The sequence below is a fragment of the Xenopus laevis genome, chromosome 4L, assembly GCF_017654675.1.
Source record: "Xenopus laevis strain J_2021 chromosome 4L, Xenopus_laevis_v10.1, whole genome shotgun sequence".
Taxonomy (NCBI): domain Eukaryota; kingdom Metazoa; phylum Chordata; class Amphibia; order Anura; family Pipidae; genus Xenopus; species Xenopus laevis.
In genome coordinates, this window is record NC_054377.1 from 9,830,837 (window position 1) to 9,850,004 (window position 19,168).

The 19,168-nt window shown below is 39.1% G+C and overlaps 1 protein-coding gene across 9 annotated transcripts in view; it reads left to right on the plus strand.

Annotated features, from left to right (window-relative positions):
- The window catches only part of phf21a.L (PHD finger protein 21A L homeolog), a 100,345-nt gene that overhangs the window by 36,722 nt on the left and 44,455 nt on the right, over positions 1-19,168 (plus strand). For all 9 annotated transcript variants that reach the window (XM_041589811.1, XM_041589809.1, XM_041589810.1 and 6 more), the window contains one exon: positions 3,567-3,632. In XM_041589811.1, the coding sequence (XP_041445745.1) occupies positions 3,567-3,632 (66 nt within the window). The remainder of the gene's footprint in view (positions 1-3,566; positions 3,633-19,168) is intronic.

Here is a 19,168-nt window from a genome sequence, read left to right on the forward strand (position 1 = left end):
AAAAGACCAATCGAAGTTTATTTAAAAAATCAAAGTTTTAAATTTTTCGGGTGAATGGGCTGTATTCGAATAAATTGAATCGAAGTTTTAGCGCATCCGATTGAATTCGAATCGAAAGAATTTGCCCCAGAAAACTTTGATTTTTTTCAAAGTCCACCAAATGACTCCAAATGGCGAAAATAGCAATTCGGTAGGTTTTAGATGGTCGAAGTCGAAGTTTTAAAGAGACAGTACATGATAAATTTTGAATAGTCTAATATTTTTCAAATTTAAATCGAAGTTTGGCCTATTCGATAGTCGAAGTACACAAAAATAGCTTGCAATTAGAATTTTTTTACTTGACCCATATATACCCCTAAAATGAGGAGACTCATTTACAGCCGCAATTCTCCATCTGTAACTCTAGCATAGTCCACATGGTAGTGGTAACATGTAGGTAAGTGCTCCACTAAACTGGCTTTTTATAATTCTGTGCAGCATTTGAGCTATACTGCACATTGCATGGGTGGGTTATATTACAGGGTGCTGTGAACCACACATACATGGATGTTTCTTATTAACTGACCCCTATATCTAGCAGTAAAATTAAAAATTGTGCGTGTGTATGTATACACACATATGGGACCTGTTATCCTGAATGCTCGCGACATAGGGTTTTCCGGGATAACGGATCTTTCTGTAATTTGGATCTTCATACCTTAAGGGGCAGATTTACCTAGGGTCGAATATGTAAGTCGAAGGATTTACCGCAAATAGTTCGATCGAACGAAAAATTAAATCGATTAAAACGATTAAATCCTTCGAATCGTTCGATTTGAAGGATTTTAATCCATCGGTCGAACGATTTTTGTTCGACCAAAAAAAGTTTGCAAAGCCTATGGGGACCTTCCCAATAGGCTAACATTGACTTCGGTAGGTTTTAGGTGGCGAACTAGGGGACAGTAGAGTAGAGAAAAGAGACAGTACTTCGACTATCAAATGGTCGAATATTCGAACGATATTTAGTTTGAATCGTTCCATTCAAAGTCGTAGTCGAAGGTCGAAGTAGCCAAAAAAACAAAAAAAATTTGAAATTCGAAGTTTTTTTTATTCCATTCCTTCACTCGAGCTAAGTAAATGGGCCCCTTAGTCTACTAGAAAGTAGGGATGCACCGAATCCAGGATTCAGTTCGGGATTCGGCCTTTTTCAGCAGGATTCGGCCGAATCCTTCTGCCCGGTTGAACCGAATCCTAATTTGCATATGCAAATTAGTGTCGGGAGGGGAAATGTTGTGACTTTGTCACAAAACAAGGAAGTAAAACATTTTCCCCCTTTCCACCCCTAATTTGAATATGCAAATTAGGATTTGGTTCAGTATTCGGCCAAATCTTTCGCGAAGGATTCGGGGGTTTGGCCGAATCCAAAATAGTGGATTCGTGTATCCTCTATGTATGTATGTATGTATGTATATATGTATATAGATATATATATATAATGCTGGCATCTCTATGGACTATATATAACAGGTTTTTATTCCTTTTAGTAACCCATAGATTTATATCCCAGGAATATGTTTTCATAGGAAACATCCCTACAACATAAAAATCCTAGTGATGCCTACGTTCCCCCTTATTGTCATTACAGCCACAAATACAATATCCTTCTCTTCATCTTTAGTTGAAGACTTGCTGGCATTTTGTCTTTGCAGCCTGTCTCTATAAGAGTCATGGCAACAAATCTTCTTTCTTCACATTCTGTAAGACTTGCATTTCGCCAGGTGCCCGCATCTAAAATTCAGATAGACGTACTGTTTGGCCAAGATGGTATTCAGACAGCGCATCTGTGATATATTAAAAAAAAAAAAAATCTGATCTCGTCTGAGGCACAAAATATAACAGTCACATTCACACAAATCGAAAAGGCAAATTGCGTGACTGCAGCTTGTTTGCTACCAGTCCCCTTCCTTTTAGATTGCTGGCATTGATACAAAACGATTGAAGGGGTAACAAGAATTAAATACATAATATATAAAGATAATCGTATGAGGGTGCAGTGCTTTAAAGGGGAAGGAAACCTAGTCAGCGCAAACCCCCCACCCCCTCCCGTTTGTTGCCCCTCCTCCCCCCTGGCCTACCCATCCCGCTGGGCAAATGCCCCTAACTTGTTACCCTTCTGCGCAGGTCCAGTCCAGGGAGTTCACCGAGGACATCTTCTTCCACGAGATCTTCTTCCTGCTTTGAACGGCGCATACGCAGGAGGATCATTTCGCCAGTACGATCTACTGCGCATGCGCGTGACTTTTGGCAGGAAGAAGATCGCGTGGAAGAAGATGTCGTCTGTGAACTCCCTGGACTGGACCTGCGCAGAAGGGTAAGTAACAAGTTAGGGGCATTTGCCCAGCGGGACGGGTAGGCCAGGGGGAGGAGGGCAACAAACGGGAGGGGGGGGGGGGTGGTTTGCGCCGACTAGGTTTCCTTCCCCTTTAACTGTTAGTTTGCACTGAGGATTATTATAGTTAAATACAATATATACAGAACATATGTTCTATATAACATTCTCAGAACAATGTGCTGTGTGTACTGTGCACTATATACACTCTTTTAACAATGTACAGGTATGGGACCTGTTATCCAGAATGCTCGGGACCTGGGGTTTTCCGAATAATGGATCTTTCTGTAATTTGGATCGCCATACCTTAAGTCTACTAGCAGATCGTTTAGGCATTAAAGGGGCTGTTCACCTTCCAAACACTTTTTTCAATTCAGTTGTTCCCCAGAAATATTTATTTTTTTACTGTTTTTCCAAAATAAAGTTGAATGTTCGTGTCTCTGGTGTTGGAGTCTGGCAGCTCAGTAATTCAGGCGCAGACTCTGAACTGTTACAATTTTACAACATTTAGTTGATCCATTTCTCAGCAGCATCTCTGGAGTATTAGTAACTATTGTATCAATTCTAACAACTGCCTGTAATGAAACCCAGGGATTCTGCTCAGCAGGGACAAAGATAAGAAATTTATCAACTAAATGAATCAATTTAGAACAGTTTACAGGGTCGGCGACCCCCCCTCCCAGAGCTGCTTCAGAAGGTAAAAAATGACACTTTACACTTCAATATAGAAAAACAATCACACCTAGAAAATAGAAAGTAATTGGGAAAAATTCATTATTTCTAGTGATCTATCTTAGAGGTGCACAACCCCTTTAAATAAACCCAATAGGCTGTAATGATTAATTATATCTCAGTTGGGATCAAGTACAAGCTACTGTTTTATTATTACACAGAAAAGGGTAATCATTTTGAAAAATTTGGATTATTTGATTATAATGGATTCCATGGGAGACAGGCTTTCCGTAATTCGGAGCTTTCCGGATAATGGGCTCCCGGAGAACGGATCCCATACCTGGGACATGAGGGTGCAGTGGTTTAACTGTTAGTTTGCACTTGGGATGCACCGAATCCACTATTTTGGATTCGGCCGAATCCTTTGCGCATATACAAATTAGGATTTGTTTTTACTCTTGTTGTTACTATATGCTGGTTTTACTATGTGCCGTATCCATTCTCAGTTTGTACTCTTTCTTGTTAGAATGCAGACTTGAAGAAACAGCTCCACGAACTCCAAGCCAAAATCACATCTTTGAGTGAAAAGCAAGTAAGGAAAAAAAAATATTATTTTTGTGTCTGTTTTTCATTTTTTCTTTTCCAAATTGATGACTATGATAAAAAGGTCTACCTGTTTTATGTACGGACATAAGGTTGATCATTCAGATCAGTCACAGGGCCTCGTATGCACATTTATTCAGAGTGGGCAAAAATTTTTAAACTGTGTTAAAGGAGAAGGAAAGGTTAAAACTAAGTAAGCTTTATCAGAAAGGTTGTGTACTCATGGGCTTCTGTATCAGACTTCCTGTTTTCATCTTAAACCTCCAGGGCTTGGGCTTGAGCATGCTCAGTTTGCTCGTCTCTCCCACTCCCCTCCCTGCTGTAATCTGAGCCCAGAGCTATGAGATTAGGGAGAGACTCAGGCAGGAAGTGAGTACCTGACCCGCTGCAGGACTCTACCGATGCCCCTTAGACCTTAGATGCTTATGTAGAAAAAAAAACTGCTTTACCAAAAAATATTATTACAGGTATGGGACCTGTTATCCAGAATGCTCGGGACCTGTGGTTTTCCAGATAACGGATCTTTCCGTAATTTGGTTCTTCATACCTTAAGTCTACTAGAAAATCATTAAAGGGGAACTCCGGCTTCCAAACCAAAATTTGATAAAGAGGACCACATAACACAGAAACCCCTAATATACCCATCACAGTTGCCTGTTTCTTCAAAAAGTATGAATAAATGCCATTTTCAATGCTGAAATCCAGCTTTTTGACAGTTCTTTTCTGCATCATTTGAAATCCTGGCAGGGAAGGAACGGACAGATGTAACAAATTGTAACAACTTCTCCACAGCTTACAGACAGCATGCAGGAACTACATAACCCACAATGCATTGCACTGGGATGTTCCTTATTGATGTGTGCAGGGAATTGTGGGGTTTGGAGGATGCAGGCTGAGGACAGATGGCTGTTGATACAAAGTAACAGTAGTCAGACAGCTCAGCAAAGTAGTCAGACAGATCAGCAGGAGAGCAGGGGGCAGGGCTTAGGGAACTATCAGAAACCATTAAAAATCATGAAAAGTCTGTATATTTTTTAATTGATGTATATTGCAAAGTTGCTTGAGATTAGGTTTACTTTTCAAAAAGCTTAAGTTATGTTTTAGTTGGGTTCCCCAAACCCAATAAGGATTCATTATATCTTAGTTGGGATCAAGTACAAGGTACTGTTTTATTATTACAGAGAAAAAGGTAATCATTTTAAGTTAAGTTCTATCTTTTGCATGGTATTATTTTAGCACATGACGGTGTCTGAATTATTGTGTTATAAATATCGAGCATTTTCTGGAGACTTGCTTGCTTTTGATAGCCACCTTTGGATTCAGCTGTGTATAATTTCAGTTTTGATTGAAAAAGTTCCTTGTGCTGACCAGGAGCAGCTAATTAGCAAGTGGCTTTTAGCTTCTCTGTGCCAGTGCTGAAACAATAAAGCAAATCATTTCATTGTTTTTTTTCCCTTTCATAAAGTTATTTGATTTAAAGGGAAAGTATTTCCTTTGATGGTTTTTTTTCAAGCAACTGGTATGGGACCTGTTATCCAGTATGCCCAGGACCTCGGATTTTCCAGATAATGGATCTTTCCGTGGTTTTGATCTTCATACTTTGTCTATTAGAAAGTCATGCAAATATAACCTAAACCAATTAGGCTGGTTTTGCTTCCAAAAAATATTAATTAAATCTTAGTTGGGATCAAGTATGAGTTATTGTTTTATTATTAGGGATGCACCGAATCCAGGATTTGTTTGGGATTTGGCCAGGATTTTTCAGCAGGATTCGAATTCGGGCAAATCCTACTGCCCTGCCCAACTGAATATGCAAATTAGGAGTCTGGAGGGAAATTGCGTGAGTTTTTGTCATAAAACAAGGAAGTAAAAAAATGTTTTCCCCATCCCTAATTTACATATGCAAATTAGGATTAGGATTCCGTTCGTTATTTGGCCGAATCTTTTGCAAAAGATTCGGGGGTTTGGCCGAATCCAAAATAGTGATTTATTATTACAGAGAATTTTTAATTAATTTTTATAAAATGTGGATCACTGTAGAACCTCCATTTTACATCCCCTGATTTTGTTTTTCCTCATTTTCCATTGTTGTTTTGTGGTCCCGCCTATATATTATCCATAATACATTTCCCTTATTTTACATTTTTCCTGGATTTTACATCATTTTATTTCTGGTCCCCTGAAAATCTTAAAATGGGGGTTCTACTGTGTTTGGATAAAATTGTGTCTATGGGAGATGGCCTTTCCCTAATTCGGAGCTTTCCTGATAACGGGTTTCCAGATAATGGATTCCATGCCTGTACTAGCATTTGTTGGAGACACTACTGTGTGTGGCAAACCAGGGCCCTCATTACCTGTTGTATCAGTTTGTCTGTATGTCCATTTTAATTTCTCGTTGTACAGAACATTCAGAATATGTTGAAGCTTTATAAACAAATGTAATGACAGTAAAATTCCTATGATTCTTTTGTAGGATTTTAGTGAATAACAATTTTTTTCTAAACCGTAATTATGTTTCAAGCGCTTGAGGTCTGGGTTCTGATTATGTTAAAGGACCAGTAACATCAATTTTTTTTTTAAATTCGTTAGTATTAGCATACCTCCCAACTGTCCTGCTTTCAGAGGGACAGTCCTGCTTTTGAAAGCTCAACCCGCAGTCCCGCGTTTGTACTGAAAAGTCCCGACTTTCTCTGCATGGAAGATACAAAGTTTCTAACTTAATTGGCTTTTGGCTGAGTGCCCAGAACAGTTACAAAGATACTTTGTCACAATTTTGAGATAAGCAAATAAGTTATTGTAACAATTTAGATAAGGAGGTCCCTTGGGAAAAGTTAGACTCGCCGCTTAAAGGCAATTCTCCTTCATTAGCAAAACTGTAATAACTGAAAAAAAAACACAGAAAAATGTTCAAACTTTCATAACCTGCCAAATTTTGTAAAAAGAACATGGTAATTAGGGGGTGTGACCACAAAAAGTGGCGTGGTCAAACAATTTTCAATGTTGTGAGGTATGAGTGTAAGGGATGCACTGAATACAAGATTCAGTTCGGGATACGGCCCGGATTCTGCCTCTTTTCCGCAGGATTCTGAATTTGCATATGCAAATTAGGGGCAGGGAGGGAAATCATGTCACTTTTTGTCACAAAACAAGTAAAACATGTTTTTCCCTTTCCCCCCTAATTTGCATATGCAAATTCGGATTCGGTTCGGTTTTCGGACGAATTTTTCGCGCATGATTCGGAGGTTCGGCCGAAACCAAAATAGTGGATTCGGTGCATCCCTAGTAAGTATACAACGAAAAAAAAAACCACATAGACAAAATAAGTTTTGAAATCGCTAAGTCTTTTTTACGAAATAACTTATAGAAACTCCACTCGTGCGGTGCTCGATTTCTCCTCCCTGGCTATCTCCTATAAGGAAGGCAGGGAGGAGAAATCGAGCGCCGCACGATGGATCATCGGATTGCCTTTTCTGAAGAGGAGCGCAAGCGGAGTTCCGGTAAGTTTATTTCTTAAAAAGTCTTAGCGATTTCAACGTTTACTTTGTCTTTGCATTTTTTTTTTCCGTTGTATACTAACTAGGGATGCACTGAAGTTAAAAAAAAATTGGTACTGGTCCTTTAAGCATATAGGGCAGCCCTAAAAACTCTTGTTCTTCGTACAATCTCATCCTGCTGTGTGTGTGCTGGTCTACCAGGGGACTCTTCAGATCAAGGTAACAGCGGAGGTAAATGATTTGCTCTAGAGCTGCTGAAAGGCTTGTTATGCTCCTGTCTCATACCATTATGTCTGACTAAATGTTACAAATTATTTTTCCATTATAATAGTGTCAAATAAAAAATGGCTTAGACTATAATTTTAGCCCGTCCGCGTCTTGTGAACGCCTGTACTCGATTGATCGTTTCGACTGCGTAAGCAGCAATGCCTAATATTATAGTAATGAAACCATAAGCGTTTTTAAAGGAGAATAAAAATGTATAACTGAATGCCGCCAGGGCTTCCGAAGTGGGTTGCAGTAACGTTACCCAACTGTGAATTTATTCTAATGGTTTTTGGATTGTAGAGTCTTCTTTTATTCAAGAGCCACACCGCAGGATGCCAGATTTCACTTATAAATACATAGAAAGAGAAGTAAAATATTTATATACAAAGTCATCCTGGGTGCATCTGTAGCAAGCTATTGTTCTTCTTTAATATGTTGTGTGTTTAGGCTTTAAAGGATAAGTAAACCTTTAAACAAGTGAATGTAAAATTGATGAGAGTGCTATTCTTAGAACTTTTGCCATTTACATTCATTATTTATTTTTTTTATATTCCAAGATATTAAGGGATACATGTGCTGTTAATATGAATGTATTGTGTTACAACAGCGCCACCTGCTGGTCAGTTTCCCACCAGTCTGACCACCAAGTAGTCAAGGAAGTTTTCAGGAGAAAGAAAGAAGCTGCTCTGATGTTCTTCTGCTTAGGAAAGATGTGAGAAAGGTTTCTAATAGGGATACAATTCTTACAAAATACGTGCACTACAAAAGAAGAAACCGTGTTAATAAAAAAAAAAGTGTTTTTTTGATTGTATCTCATGTATTCGTTAAGAGGCCCATTTATCAAAGGTCGAATTTCGAATTCATGTGAATTTTTTTTTAATTTGAATATACTTAAAATTTGACTGGGAGGTTATAGAAAAAAAATATAATATTTAATATTCGATTTAATGGTTCAGACCCGAAAATTCGAATCATATTTTATTCGTATTCAAATCGTACGAAACAACATTTTCTCCTGTAAAAAAAAAAACAAAAACCCTCGAATGTCAGGAAGGCTATTAACATCTCCAAATGGCTCAACTGACCTCTGCCATTGACTTGTACATGAACTCGTCTGGTTTCATGGGCGGATATTCGAATTAGGACTGTTTCCATGGTCGAGGTGTGATAGATCTCACATTCAAATAGGGGGATTAAAATTTCGAAAGTGTGTGAATTTTGAAAACTAGAATTCGTATTTACTATTCGACCCTTGATAAATCTGCCCCTAAATGTTAAAGGGGTGGTTCACCTTTCATGTAACTTTTAGTACGTTATAGAATGGCTAATTCTAAGCAACTTTTCATTTGGCTAATTGTTTATTTTTTTTTTTTTTTTTATAGTTTTTCAATTATTTGCTATCTAATTCTAAGATACTTTTCAATTGGTCTTCAGTCTTTCTTTTATATAGTTTTTTTAATTATTTGTTTTCTTCTTCTGAATCTATTCCAGCTTTCAAATGGGGTCACTGACCCTGTCTAAAAAAAACAAATGCTCTGAAAAGCTACAAATGTATTGTTATTGCTACTTTTTATTACTCATCTTTCTATTCAGGGCCTCTCCTATTCATATTTCAGTCTCTTATTCGAAGCAATGCCTGGTTGCTAGGGTAATTTGGACTCTAGCAACCAGATGGCTGAAATTGCAAACTGGAGAGCTGCTGAATAAAAAGCTAAATAACTCAAAAACCACAATAAATAAAAAAAAATGAAAACCAATTGCAAATTGTCTCAGAATATCCCTCTACATCGTACTAACAGTTAATTTAAAGGTGAACAATCCCTTTATGTACAATACTTCCGATTTGTACACATTTGTTTTGGAATATTACAAACGTGTTTGCATTGACTCTTAGGGGCAAATTCATCAGGGGTCGAATTTTGAGGGGTTAAATCCCTCGAAATTCGTCTGGGGAATAGAATCGAATAGGCAATTCGGGCGAATTTACGCGCAGTCGAATTGGCGAATATTTGCCAGGCGAATAGGCGCTCGCTCGAAGGATTTTCATTCGATCTAATGCCTTTTTATTCGATCAAAAACTTGGAAAACAAGCCTATGGGACTTTCCCATAGGCTTTTAAAGCAATTCGGTAGGTTTTAGGTGGCGAAGTAGGCAGTCGAAGTATTTTTAAAAGAGACAGTACTTCGACAATCGAATGGGCGAATAGTCGCAGCGTTTTTGCGCTCCATCCAGTACTTCGACTATCGAATGGCGGATAGTCGCAGCGTTTTTGCACTCGATCTATTCGAATCATTCTACGCAGACGAATTTACGCCAATTCGATAGTCGAGGAGCACAAAAATTCGAAGTTTTTTTTACTTCGAATCCTTCACTCGAAGTTAGTGAATCGGCCCCTTACTGGAACGCTAACATCACCTTGATTTGCTACTGATATTAGAGCAGCTGTGGTCTTGGGCCCAGGACCCCAAATCTTGAACCTCTTTTAGCTGCGCACATGAATATAGCAGTCAAAATGAAAACATTCAAGCCTTTCTGTAACCGCATGTACTGTTTGAGCAGAAGTTATTTCTGACTGTGTCTTTTATTGGCTTTTAGAGCAGTGTTCTGTACCTTGGCTTATATTGCAGGAAAGTGGATGCATCTGTAAAGCATAGTAGAAAGGTATTATATAAAAAGTGTAATTTAAAATCCCTTCTCTCAAATGCTATAAAGTAGCAGAGAATTCCAAGCAAAATACTTGTACGCTGCCATCTCTCAGAATCTAAAGGTAACGTGAACCCAAAAATAAAACAGGCGCCTGTTGAGCTAAAGTATAATTCTATGCAACTATTTAGAATGGAATCATTAAAGTTTTCATTGTTTTTTTTTAACTTATTTGTAATTACAACTAAAAGCAGTATTTTAGTACTACTTTTATTGTGCTCTTTATTGTGCTATGCATGCTTCTTCATGGATCTGTTAAAGGCGAACTAAACCCTAAAAAACAAATATGGCTAAAAATGGCATATTTTATATAGTGAACTTATTGCACGAGGCTAAAGTTTCAGCTTGTCAATAGCAGCAATGATCCAGGACTTCAAACTTGTCACAGGGGGTCACCATCTTGGAAAGTGTCTGTGACACTCACATGCTCAGTGGCCTCTGATTGGCTGTTGAGAAGCTAAGCTTAGGGCTCGTCACTAATTATCCAGCAGAAAATGAGCTTCCCCTGTAATATAAGCTGATGCTACAGGTTTGCTGATTATTAAATTCTGATGCTAATTGCACTGGTTCCTGTGCTGCCATGTAGTAATTATGTGTATTAATTACTAATCAGCCTTATGTTGTGACATTTCTATTCTATGTGTACTGTATATTGTGAGTGGGTCCCTAAGCTCAGTAAGTGACAGCAGCACAGAGCATGTGCAGTGAATCAGCAGAAAAGAAGATGGGGAGCTACTGGGGCATCTTTGGAGACACAGATCTTCAGTGCTAAAGGGATGTGGTTGCATTGGGCTGGTACAGAAGCACAAAACACAATTTACAATATTTCTAGCTACTTCTTTAGTAAGGCATTAGTTTTCCTTTAAATCTGCCTTTGTATGGCCACCTATAATGAGTAATACCCTAGTCACATATGGAATTACGTACCCTGAAAAGAGAGCGGTTCTATATACTCAGCACAAAATACCTGCAGAACCAAGGACTAGATCACCCATTACACAATGAAGAATTGTGAATGACATTATGTGACAACCATAAATCTTTCCCTTGCTTCTCCCGGGATATGACAACCCCACACACAAGCTGAGGTGCATTTGCAATCCACTTTAAAGAAAAACAGGATTGTGTCCAACTCTGTTTGTGATAATATTAGAAGATAACCAGGTGCTTTTCTTGGTCTGTGTGTGTCCCTTCTCTGGCTTTGTTATACAATGTTGTGCCTGCTATGTTGGTTTTGTGTACTCCATTAGTTCTTTAATGAGATCACTAAGCAGGAATGTATTCACATCCGCTAGCATTTGCAAGGTCAGCGCTTCAAACTACGTTCCTTGTGATTACAATTCAGCCATGCAGAATCCCCCGTAGTGGCCACAGCTGATAACCAACACCGACCAGTTCCCAATGTAACAGGGACAACAATGTTCATACAACATGGCGCTGCTGAGAATGTGCAAGATAAGCTGCCGATTCGGGTCCTTTTCGGCAGCTTATCTGCCTGTGTACGGGGGCTTCCGACAGGCCTCCCCGATCAATATCTGGCCATAAATCATCCAGATCTTGATCGGGGAGGCTTAAGGTGGCCATAGATGCAGAGATCCGCTCGTTTGGCCACATCGCCAAACGAGCGGATCTTTCCCCGATATGCCATTAACAAACATGACTATATCGGGGGTAATCTGATTGTTCGGCCGAACGATCCGATTACGATGTGCCGTGGGCTCCGGCGGGATCGGTCGGGTCAAAATCAAACCTACCCGATCGACCAAACGACCGATCTCCGCCGGACGAAAGATGTCGGCACACGCCACACACGATCCGAAAATCGTACGAATCATCGATTGGTACGATAGGATCCATGTGTCTATGGCCACCTTTATTTTTCCGTTGGAACCATGAGCTGATGTGGTCCTCGCTCCAACTTTTGGTATCCCCTTAATTATAATGCGATCGAATGACCACGATATCGGCCACCCAAGATGGGCCTGTCGGATGAAAGCCAAACGAGAAGATTCGGGAAGATTAGTCTCCCGTCAACAAATTGCCTCTTCGCGACTAATCTCCCCAAACTGCCTCCCCGCCGGCTAGAATCTAAATCGCAGACGGGATGGCACTTGGAGCTCTTCGTTTTCCGATGTTGCCCCAAAGTTTCCTCGGGCGACTTCGGAAAATGAAGTGATCAGAGTGGCATCCCGCTGGCGATTTACATTCTAGCTGGTGGGGAGGCAGATGGGGGAGATTAGTCGCCCGAAGAAGCGGCGATTTGTTGCCGGGCAACTAATCTTCTTGAATCTTCTCATCTGTCTCTGCCCTAAGTGGAAGTTATAGGAAGGTGACCTCTCCTGTTCTCCTCTTTGTGTTCTTCAGCTGACCTCTGGATCTCACCTCTTCTCAAAGCCTCTTTGAATAGCGATCTGACCTTTCTAATGGAGCCATTCAGAAAAAAGGACAAAGAAATCTTATCAGTAAAATTATAACTAGAGTTGAGGACATTTTACTATTGGAGAGTTTCCGGATCATTGTTTTCATTTTTCCAGAACATCGATGATGTTGGTAATGGAAACCAAGAATTGAGCCATTGCTTTTTGTTTTCTAAAGGGGTAGTTTTTCTTCGGGCCGAAACAAATCCTTATTTGCATATGCAAATTAGGGACTGGAGGGAAATTGCGTGACATTTTGTCACAAAACAAGGTAAGTAATAAATGTTTTCCCCTTCCCACCCCTAATTTGCGGTTCGGTATCGGCCTAATCTTTGCGAAGGATTCAGGGGGTTCGGCCGAATCCAAAATACAGGTATGGGACCTGTTATCCAGAATGCTCGGGTCCTGGGGGTTTCCGGATAACTGATCTTTCCGTAATTTGGGTCTTCATGCCTTAAGTCTACTATAAATTCATTTAAATATTAAATAAACCCAATAGGCTGGTTTTGCTTCCAATAAGGATTAATTATATCTTAGTTGGGATCAAGTACAAGCTACTGTTTTATTATTACAGAGAAAAAGGAAATCATTTTTAAAAATTTGGATTATTTGGATAAAATAGAGTCTATGGGAGACAGCCATTCCATAAGTCGGAGCTTTCTGGATATCGGGTTTCCGGATAAGGGATCCTATACCTGTACTGGATTCTGTGCATCCATAGTCCAGACATTGGAGAAATATACATTAATAACTGGTTTCAGAGAGAGGCTTTCAGAGATAAGTGCTCGTATGGTTAATAAATCTACTTCTCAGTTACCTGGACTAGTAATGGCAGTGTTTAGCTAACCCCTCCGACTAATTATTTGGCAATAAAATGCAGAGTTATTATGGGAGTGCTGTGCTTGAGTACAGCTGCCTGTTCTCTTCTAACACCAGTTCTTAATTGGAACAACCTCATTCTACATTCAGGTTCATGTAATTGAAATAATGTCTTGCGTCGCTGTGTAATACAGGCCTCTCCAAAAAGACGGTAATTTTTTAAAATTATTTGTTTATTATTTTTTTTTGTGCTGTACATGCATAGCAATGTCATCAAAGAACAGACACATTTATAGCGCATGGAATACTGCAGTCCCCCTGAGAGCAAAAACTCTGGTTAAAGGGGTGGTTCGCCAAGCCTAAGCAACTTTGCAATTGGTCTTCATCATTTATTTTTATTGTTTGCCTTTTACTTTCCAGCTTTCAAATAGGAGCCACTGATCCCATCTAAAAAAACACATATTCTGTTAGGCTACACATGTATTGTTATTGCTACTTTTTATTATTCTTCTTTCTATTCAGGTCTCTCCTATTCATATTCCAGTCTCTTATTCAAATCCATGCATGGTTGCTAGGCTAATTTGGGCCTTAACAATTAGATGGCTGAAATTGCAAACTGGAGAGCTAAATAACTCAAAAACCACAAATTATAAAAAATGAAAACCAATTGCAAATTGTCTCGGAATATCCCTCTCTACACCATACTAACAGTTAATTTAAAGGTAAATAAACCCTTTAAGGGGCAGATTTATCAAAGCTCGAATGTTAGTTGTTTTTTTTTTTTGTTTTTTTTTACTTTACCTCGAAAGAACTCGAATGACCTTGAAATTCGAATAGTATCTTATTTAAGAAAAAACTCGAACGTATAAACCTCAAACTAATATTCCCAACCTGAAAGCTCCAATCAAATTTGACTAAAGTCGAATCAAGTTTTTTCTCCGAAGAAAAACTTGAATGTCAGAAAGGCTGTTAACATCTTCAAAATGGTGACTGGACCTCTGCTATTGATTTCTACATGAACTCGGCAGGTTTTAAGTGTCAAATATTTGAATTTAAGTTGTTCCTAGGGTCCAGGTATGATCATATTAATTCGAGTTTGGATTATTCTCAACTCGAATTTGTGAGATTTGACAATTCAAACCTTAATAAATCTGCCGCTAAGTCTACTAGAAAATCATATAAACATGAAATAAACCCAATAGGCTGGTTTTGCTTCCAATAAGGATTAATTATATCTTAGTTGGGATCAAGTACAAGTGACTGTTTTAATATTACACAGAAAAAGGAAATCATTTTTTAAAAACTAGGATTATTTGGATAAAATGGAGTCTGTGCGAGATGGCCTTTCCATAAATTCAGAGCTTTCTGGATAACCGGTTTCCGGATAACGGATCCCATACGTGTAAATGAGTATTCCTTAATAGGTCCAAGCTATTGCATCTGACTTCTTTTATACAGAATCTAGTGGAGCATAAGCAGCCCAATAATGCAAATGAGCAGCGGAGGAATGTTCTGACCTCATATTTATTCATATAAAACTCTCTATTTCGGGAATTCTAGATTAGTACAGACTATAGCTTGCTGTTAAAGGGACACTAACACACACACACACATATATATATAGAAGTATATCATCTGAAATTATAATTTTGCTGCTTAAAATGTATTTATATTGAATCTGCAGTGATCACTGTCCTCTTGAGGGAGAGCATACCCCCCTGTAATGTACTCGACAATCAGGAACCTTGAAGGCAGCTGCATACCTCCCAACTGTCCCGTTTTTAGAGGGACAGTCCCTCTTTTGACAGCTCAACCCGCAGTCCCTCATTTGTACTGGAAAGTCCCGTTTTCTCTGCACTGAACAGCCAGAAAAAGAAACAATGTTTCTAACTTAATTGGCTTCTGAGCCCAGAACAGCCACAGCTGCTTATAAGATACTTTTGTAACAATTTCAAGATAAGGAAATAAGTAATTGTAACAATATAAGATTAGACTTGCAGCGTAAAGGGCAATTCACCTTCATTAGCAAAACTAATAACTGGAAAAAAAAACAGAAATATGTTCAAACTTTCATAACCTGCCAAATTTTGTAAAATGAACATGGTAATAAGGGTGTGTGGGGAAAAAATGGGCGTGGTCAAAAATTTTGCCACGCTACGCGTGCAAACATTTTTTTTTCCCTTTTTTTATTTCCAAAATGTTGGGAGGTATGCAGCTGATACACTCGGATGCACCACCACCTGTGGATTCACCCCTGTGGATTCCAGTGTTCACCGAAGCCCTGGCTTTCTGTTGCCGCACCGAATCCACTATTTTGGATTCGGCCAAATGCAAATTAGGGCAGACATTTTTTACTTCCTTCTTTTTTGACAAAAAGTCACACGATTTCCCTCCCCTCCCCTAATTTGCATATGCAAATTAGGATTCGGTTTTGGTTCGGCCGGGCAGAAGGATTCAGCCAAATCCTGCTGAAAAAGGCAGAATCTTGGCCGAATCCCGAACCGAATCCTGGATTCAGTACATCCCTATGCGGAACCAACAAGGAATTTGTGCATTTGGTAGTATAAGTCCGTAAAGAGGTACCGGCAAGCATACCTCCCAACATTTTGGAAATAAAAAGAGGGACAAAAAAGTTTCCGCGTGCAGTGCGGCTAATTGTAACACCCCCTAATTACCATGATCATTTTACAAAATTTGGCAGGTTATGAAAGTTTGAACATATTTCGGTGTTTTTTTCCAGTTATTACAGTTTTGCTAATGAAGGTGAATTGTTGGCTTGGGCTAATTTGACCCGTTTCATGAAAAACTCACCGCCGGCAAAATGTCGCCGACGCCCATTAAAGTCTATAGGCAGCAGATTTTTTTTTGACTCGCGTCATTTTTGTTTTGACCTGCGACGCCATACAAGTCTATGGGCAACATTTCCACGGCGAAACAAGGTGAAAATTGCCTAGTGAATTGGCCTTTAAGCTGTGAGTCTAACTTTTCCCAAGAGAAAAGTTATTTTATATTGTTACAATTACTTATTTGCTTATCTCAAAATTGTTACAAAAGTATCTATGAATACCCTGTGAATAAGAGATGGCCTGAATAGAACGATAAGTGAGAAAAGTTAACAATAACAATACATTTGTAGCTTTACAGAGCATTTGTTTTCAGATGGGGTCAGTGACCCCTATTTGAAAGCTGGAAAGCGTCAGGAAAAAAGGGCAACTCATTAAAAAAACTAAATAATGAAGACTAATTGAAAAGTTTCTTAGAATTGGCCATTCTATAACATACAGAAGGATAACTTAAAGGTGAACCACCCCTTTAAGGTATGAAGATCCAAATTACAAAAAGATCCATTATCTGGAAAGCCCCAGGTCCCGAGCATTCTGAATAACGGGTCCCATACCTGTATTTGAAAGCTGTTAACATTTTCTGTAACTATGAAGTAAATACAGTTTTTTCGGGGGGTTCCCTTTCAATACATAATAAACAATTAAACTGCTGTGTTTAATGATATATTTGGCTGAAATTAAAGGTGGATTTGCAGATGTCATTTCCATTTTTGTCCAAAAACCTGTAACCACAACAAGCAACACAGCCACTGAGCATACACGGATCCTTGGGTAACCAGCATAGGAATGATGGGGCATTTGGGGACAACGTTTGGAGGGATGTACCTTACCCGTCCCTTTACAGAATAAAGCCAAGTACTTTCAGCTTTATTCTGTAAAATGTCAATCCGGAGAAGGGGACAGAGAGTGCAGAAATCCTGCTTTGCAGTAATTCTGTATAGTAAGCGGTTATCACGATATTCCACGTTGTTTTTCATGAGTGCAAAAATATATATGTCATTTTTTCAACAATTATTTTTTGTTGGGGTTTTGCAGTTACTCAAAATAAAATGGAAGAGAAAAGAAAAAGATCAAAGACAAACAAACAGATAAAGGCAAACCAAAAATGATAACAAATCAAATAAGTAGCCAGCATAAAGTACAGCTTTCAGGTGTACATAATAAAGTTATAAAACCACATTAAAATGTTGTCACGTATATAATGAGTCAAGTACAATCTATGTGAACAATTCGTTCCAAAGCAGTCACTGCTAGAGTCCTGTGCGGAACCAATTTCTCATACCTCTCAACTGTCCCGTTTTAAGGGGGACAGTCCCTCTTTTGACAGCTCAACCCGCAGTCCCTCATTTGTACTGGAAAGTCCCGGTTTTTTCTCCACTGAACAACCAGAAAAAGAAACAAAGTTTCTAACTTAATTGGCTTTTGGCAGAGAGCCAGAACAGCCACAACAGAAGATTATATACGTTTTGTAACAATTCAAATGTATCTAGATAAGCAAAAAAGTAATTGTAACACTATAAGATAACAGGTCTCTTGGGAAAAGTTAGACTCCGCTTAAAGGGCAATTCCCCTTCATTAGCAAAACTGTAATAACTGGGGGAAAAAAACACAGAAATATGTTCAAACTTTCATAACCTGTGAAATTTTGTAAACTGAACATGCTAATGAGGGGGTGTGGTAATAAAAATGGGTGTGGTCAAAAAAATCGTCACGCTACGCGCGACAACTTTTTTGTCAATCGTATTATTTCCAAAATGTTGGGAGGTATGAATTTCTAAGACACGAACCGATCTCCACCTGCATTTCTCCATAGGCGCAGAAACCGCTGCCACACTTCCGCTCATGGGATTCCTGCTCCCAGAAGTTTCCACTCAGGTGCAGGCAGATGTGGCGGCTTTCAAAGTAGGATTCTAAGTGATTAAAGGGATACTGTCATGGGAAATGTTTTTTTTTTTTTTTTTTTTTTCAAAACGCGCTGCTCCAGCAGAATTCTGCACTGAAATCCATTTCCCAAAAGAGCAAACAGATTTTTGTTATATTTAATTTGGAAATCTGACATGGGGCTAGACATATTGTCAGTTTCCCAGCTGCCCCCAGTCATGTGACTTGTGCTCTGATAAACTTCAGTCACTCTTTACTGCTGTGCTGCAAGTGAAGTTGCTTCTTAGTCGGCTGCAAACCATCATCAGAGAACACAGTGTGCGCCATCGGTATATTGACTTTAAGAGATTATCTTCTCTTCGCCTTGTAACTTATACAAGGAGGCCCCCCGAACACTTCTACCTAAGCACTTTATCATTGGTAAGTGCCTTTATCAAGTGATCCATCTATGTTTCTATGGAAACCTATGCTTGACATAGTTCCTTTTTTCCACTGTATTTGCTGGTACTAGCGTGCTCGGAGAATGACAAAAAGCAGACTTGAAGCATGAATGACAGTCGGTGAAGTGGCAGTTACGCATGATTGTGTCTCTCACTCTGTAAGGTCATCCTGTAGGTCTTCTTGCTCCAGTCTAGTACACATTACAAACCCGGGCGTTTCTGCTCTTCGCTCAGGGGTAATAGCCCTGCGATCAACTGAAAGTGTACAAATACCTCTTTCATAAATAGAGAAGCTCTGCTTTTACTACTACTACTACTACTACTACTACTACTATCTCGAATATTCTCTCTATTCGGCTCTGGAATGTTGTCAGGATAAAAGATTTCCCATGAACCTTGCTGAACAGTACAAGTAGCATCCTGCAACTTTTATTTATACACAAATATAGGGTTGTTAGTGCCTGTAATATGTCCAACAGGTATAGGATCTGTTATCCGGAAATCCGTTATCCAGAAACCTCCGAATTACAGGAAGGCCATCTCCCATAGACTTCATTTTATCCAAATTTTTAACAATGATTTCTTTTTTCCCTGTAGTAATAAAACAGTACCCTTTACAGGTATGGGACCTGTTATCCAGAATGCTCGGGAACCTGGGGTA